Genomic DNA, 6,000 nt, shown 5'->3' with positions numbered 1-6,000 from the left:
TGCACATTATCCATGAAATACACCAGTCTTCCTGGCACCTCAAGGCCTGATTGGATGATGAAGGATTTACTTCTCCTGCAGGAGTGCAGGGATGTTGATGTTCCAGCCGATGGCCTGCCGGTCGAAGCCACAGGTGAACAAATTACAGGCCTGGTTTTCTTCATTCCAGGCTGAGCAGCACACCATACGCCGATGACCCTGCGCATTCAGTCAAATATGTCAGGACACATTTGGAACAAGCAGGGGCTTAGTAGATGGTGACAGAATAAAAATTCTGGAGTGAAATATCACTTTAATTCTGTTGTTTTAGTTCCTTGCACCATGTAAGATGTTGCTCTCATAGTGTGTGTAAAGTTGTTTCTTTGAATTTATTATATTGAGGAAGGTTTGTTGCAAATATCTACATATTCATCTAAGGAATCCTAACAGCAGGGATAAAAGTACACAGCTACTCGGGTATTGAGAGTCATCTTGTTATCCCTAAGCACTAAACTAAAAAGGGCTTCCATTTAAGTAGATGGGCAATTTAAAGAGTGTAAAGAAACTGAACAGACATGAGGCAACAAGAAAGTTATAAATATCTCTTCCCAGTGTGAAACGTACCTGTCTGTTGCTGCGTGGCAGACGAGCCAGACGAACCCCATTCATGTCAAACAGCCTGACCTGACGGTTGTCATGTGGCAAAGCAATGATTCTTTGGTTCGCAGAGACACTTATCCTGCAGGTCAAGACAGAAATATAATTAATCAACTCAATCAACCAACTCAATCAACCAGCCAACTTATCCAACCAACCAACTCAATCAACCAACCATCCAATCAGCTCAGTCAACCAACTCAATCAATCAACCAACCAAGCAACTCAACCAACCAACCAAGCAACTCAACCAAGCAACTCAACAACCAACTCAACCAAGCAAGCAACTCAACCAACCAACCAAGCAACTTAACCAACCAACTCAACCAACCAAGCAACTCAACCAACCAACTCAACCAACCAAGCAACTCAACAACCAACTCAACCAAGCAAGCAACTCAACCAACCAAGCAACTCAACCAAGCAACTCAACCAAGCAAGCAACTCAACCAACCAACCAAGCAACTTAACCAAGCAACTCACCAAGCAACTCACCAAGCAACTCACCAAGCAACTCACCAATCAACTCAACCAACCAAGCAACTTAACCAAGCAACTTAACCAAGCAACTCACCAAGCAACTCACCAATCAACTCAACCAACCAAGCAACTTAACCAAGCAACTTAACCAAGCAACTCACCAAGCAACTCACCAAGCAACTCACCAAGCAACTCACCAATCAACTCAACCAACCAAGCAACTTAACCAAGCAACTTAACCAAGCAACTCACCAAGCAACTCACCAAGCAACTCACCAAGCAACTCAACCAACCAAGCAACTCAACCAAGCAACTCACCAAGCAACTCAACCAAGCAAGCAACTCAACCAACCAACCAAGCAACTTAACCAACCAAGCAACTCAACAACCAACTCAATCAACCAACCAAGCAACTCAACCAACTAACTAAATCAACCAACTTAGTCAACCAACCAACCAACAAATCAACCAACTCTATCAACCAATTCCAACTAACCAATTAATTAATCAATCAATCAACTCAATTGACTAATCAACCAACCAATTAATTAAGAAATCAACCAACCAGTCAACCCACCAATCTACCAACTAACCAGTAAACTCAATCAAATAACAAGTCAATCAACCCATCAATTGATTAACTAACTCAATCAACCAACCAACTCAATCAGCTAACTCTATCACCTAACCAAGCGACTCCAATTAACTAATCAACCAACCAAAAAAATAAAAAATCAAGCAACAAACCTAATCAACCCAATTAACCAACTAACTATTCAACTTGATCAACTAACAAGTCGACCAACCAACTAACCAACCAATCTATCAATTGATTAACCAACCCATCTAACTAACTCAAGCAACCAACCAATCAATTAACCAGCCAGCCAAGTCAATCAAACAAACCAACGAATCAATTAAACAAGATTGTATTAGTTTCCATTTAAATGTGAATACATTACATTGATATTATTTACACAAAGACTCCACTTGGATTTGGTATTAAAATGCGTTTTTTTTTCTTCTTCACTAATCAGATTACAACTGGACAACACTAAACACAAATGCAATAAAACATATTGAGCCTGTCCAGTTTTGACCACTTCCAGAGATAAAAACATGAAGTACGGGGAATATTTCTAAAAATTAAGATTTCAAAAGTGGCTATAAAAATGTGCTTGTAGGCATATAAATCATTTATACATCCATTAAATCTATCAATAAATTAATAAATATCTCCCTCTTCATATAAAGGTAAAGTGCAGTTACTACTTAAGCACAAAAAAACGAGAAAAAAGTAAGTCAAATTTGTATGTTGTAGGTAGATCTGCAGTTTAGTTTCTTTGAACTTTGGCAAAATGAACCCAGGTTGCTTTATCCCAAAACTTTATCCCAGAATCGATGTCACAAAGAACATTGTACGCTTTGATGTAACTCACTTTTGATCAAACCTGTAGTTACTGTGCTTCGAATAACCTACACACATTATCTTCCACACAGTTTCTGCTTTAGAAGTCTGACTTGACTTGTTCCTTTCAAAATATTTAAATTCTGAGGAATCAAGTTTCTCCAATTCCCATGACTTACTAAAACAGGCTTGTCTTTACATGTTCAGAAACAAGTCGCAGGAAGCAGTCTTACACCTCCAGCAACCTGCTGCTCTTACCTATTAACAGCCGAGTCAGTGCGGATGGTGGCAATCGGAGATCTCATGTTCTTCAAGTCCCACACCTTGACGGTGCGATCGTCACTTCCAGACACCACGTTGTCTCCCACGGTGAACACAGCTGACGTCACGGTGCTGAAACCCACAATGTGGCATGTCAATAAAACCTCACACACACACACACCTTAAACATGTTCCAATCACTCTTCAACACCTGCAAGCCAAAAATATAACTCTGAAAACACAAGAATATACAAGAGATCCATATGGATTGTTCTGAAACAACAGTTGACGTCGCAAAAAGTCAACGATCTTGGTGTGAAGGGCACCAATTTAATCCTGATCATGAGTCACAGAGGAATCATGGGATGTTGTATTACTGAGATGACAATCTGTTTGTGTAATAACTGCATTCTTAAGCGAGACGCTTAACTCCAAAACACTCCGTCAGGGATTGTCCCTGAATTAAGTGTGGTGTAAGGGACTTTGGATGAAGTACATCAGCAAAACGGCAAGTCCCTAAAAGTAACGAGCTCAGCACCTATGTTTTTTTTAAAATCAAGATAGACTCTTTTACCGGCATGAAGAATTACCATACAGAGTGACTAGAGAGTGCCCAAGGTCATCTCCCCCAGCCTTATTCACAGCCCTTTATAGTCCTCATTGGATCAGGAAGCATATCATGTGAACTTCCTTCTGTATTCCCAATGGCAGACTTAACAGTAGTTCCTCAACAAATATATATTTTAAATAGTGGTGTAATTTTGGAGCCCTACTAGTCCAGTAGTACTGAGGAAAATCTGGTTTCAGTCCTCCACAGCAGGGGTCACCAACATTTTGCATAGTAGGAAAAACAAAAACTTTGGAGTAGAGAGGTCAAAACTATCAAGTTCGGTACTGAGATTTCCAACATTTGAGTGTGTACCTAAACACCACTGACTGGCTATTGTGTTCAAGAGCTCAGCAGAAATGACTGATTGCTCATCGGTTCACTATTCTTCATCTTTGTTCATCAAGTGCAAACAAAGATTGACGGAAACTGAATAATTTCATATCCATCAGTCTATCGATCAGCAGATCACTCGTAGCCCATTCGAAATGCTCCAGTGTCCGCCTATCTGTCTTTACACTTGGTGAACGGCATGTAAACACGATGGCCAATCAGCTGTGTTTAAGTACACCCTCAACAGAGAACAGCCCTCAAATGTTAGTGAGGAATGGATGTTTTTTATATTTCAGCAATGATTGTTACCGAACAATACTTCCGACAACCCTACCTTGGAAGTCAATCGTTGCATTAGGGGTGTCTAAACTCACTCCTGGAAAACCGGTGTCCTGCAAAGTTTAGTTCCAACCCAATTAGACACACCTCAACAAGCTAATTAAGCTCTTTCTAGGTATACTAGAAGGAAGTTGGTGCTAAACTCTACAGGACACCGGCCCTCCAGGAAAAGTTTAGGCACCACTGGGGGCAGGCATGTGCACAGGTAGGGCTCAACCTGTGCAGAGTACATGCCCTTTGTTTTCTTGGATCAAAAAATGCCCCTCAGAAACCAATGAAAGTACCCTCCGGTATTGAGTTTGCGATCATTCACCAACTGCCCCCGGGTCTTCACTTAGAGCACATGCCCCTTGAAAGGTCTCTGCGCGACCCTGCCACTGGGTTACAAGATTCCAGCATTTTTATAAAATAAATTTTGTGTTCAGCAGCAAAACAAAACTCCTAATTATTTGATCCAAGTCAAGAATGATCAAGTGATGACAGAATTTTACATTTCCAAATTTTCTGTATCTGTCGGCCACATGGTGAAGCATCAGTTTCAAAACCCTTCAAGACAGAGATACAACGTAGACAAGACTTTGTGCATACTCAAAAGTCTGGCTAAGTGAGCCCATACAGCATGTGACTTCTCTGATAAGGGTCTTGGTTGATACTGAAATTAAATCTTGCCAACAAATTATATTATTGTGATTATGAATCTAAACTCCCACTTTCCCTGCTTGGAAAGACCACCCTCTGCTCTGCTGTATGAGGGATGCTGCAACATCCACAGAGGTGTCAAGACATTTGTGCTGCCCATTACATTATAAACCACAGGAGAGGGACAATTCTCCAGCAGGACAGCGCTCCTTCTCATACTTCAGCCTCCACATCAAAGATCCTGAAAGCAAAGAAGGTGCTCCAGGATTGGCCAGCCCATTCACCAAACATGAACATTACTGATTATGTCTGGGGTAAGATGAAGGAGGAGGCATTAAAGATGATTCCAAAGAGTCTTGAAGAACTCTGGGAGTCCTGCTCAAACACTTTCTTTGCCATTCCAGATGACTATTTCAAGACAAAAACCCTTCAAGACACAGGTACAATGTGGACAAGACTTTGTGCCTAGTAACAAGTCTGGCTAAGTGAGCCCATACAGCACATGACTTCTCTGATGAGTGTCTTAGTCGATACCAAAATGAAATCTTCCCAACAAATTATATTATTGTGATTATGAAATGAAACTCCTCTTTCCCTGGTTGGAAAGACCACCCTCTGCCCTGCTGTACGAGGGCACGAGAACACCAGCAGCTGGGGCAAAATGAGGCAGAGAGAGTGTATGTGTGTGTGTGTGATTTGAGGCAGTCTGGGTGAACAGCAGGAATGTCAGCAACCCTCAGGGTCACAGCGCACATTTAACTGCTCCGCTCAGCACACACACTTCCATTTAATGGACCTTAATATTTCTAATCTATCACGTCATTCCCTGCTGACATTTCTCTCCTCTTTGTATTCCCTTCTCTCGGGAGAGCGAGGGAGAGAAAAATGAAAAAAATAAAAAAGGGGGCCGGAGCTGGTCCTCTCCTCGCCTCTAGCCGTGCTAATTTGAATTGACATGATATTAAGGTTTAATTAGGGGCTAAATTCCCGCTGCATTAAAGATTTGGACTTGAGTTTGGCCACATTTAACAGCCTCGCTCGGCTCGCTTCGGCACAGTTCACATCCAAAGTGAAGCGTGGAAACACTTTCTGACATTGCGGGTTGCTCCGGAAAGTAAGGGGGTTGGGGGGCGACGGTGGTCCCGATAATAGATTAAAAGCTTGATTAAAATCCTATTACAACTCAAATGATATTTTGGGAATGTTCCGTTTCCCCTGGGACCACTGACAAGCAAGGTCGAGACTCATTAGACGAAGAGCAGTGTGTGTGTGTGTGTGTGTTTAATAGAGATCCAGT

The 6,000-nt window shown here is 41.7% G+C and overlaps 1 protein-coding gene across 8 annotated transcripts in view; it reads right to left on the bottom strand.

Annotated features, from left to right (window-relative positions):
• wdr37 (WD repeat domain 37) overlaps positions 1-6,000 on the bottom strand; it is a 52,021-nt gene that overhangs the window by 1,204 nt on the left and 44,817 nt on the right. For all 8 annotated transcript variants that reach the window (XM_073940437.1, XM_073940439.1, XM_009297244.5 and 5 more), the window contains 3 exon segments: positions 2,783-2,917; positions 604-718; positions 1-198 (listed from right to left, as the gene is read on the bottom strand). The exon segment at positions 1-198 is cut by the window's left edge. In XM_073940437.1, the coding sequence (XP_073796538.1) occupies positions 67-198; positions 604-718; positions 2,783-2,917 (382 nt within the window). In that variant the 3' untranslated portion in view covers positions 1-66.

This window comes from Danio rerio, chromosome 24 (assembly GCF_049306965.1).
Source record: "Danio rerio strain Tuebingen ecotype United States chromosome 24, GRCz12tu, whole genome shotgun sequence".
NCBI classification, from domain to species: domain Eukaryota; kingdom Metazoa; phylum Chordata; class Actinopteri; order Cypriniformes; family Danionidae; genus Danio; species Danio rerio.
This window is presented reverse-complemented; position numbering and strand designations above follow the sequence as displayed.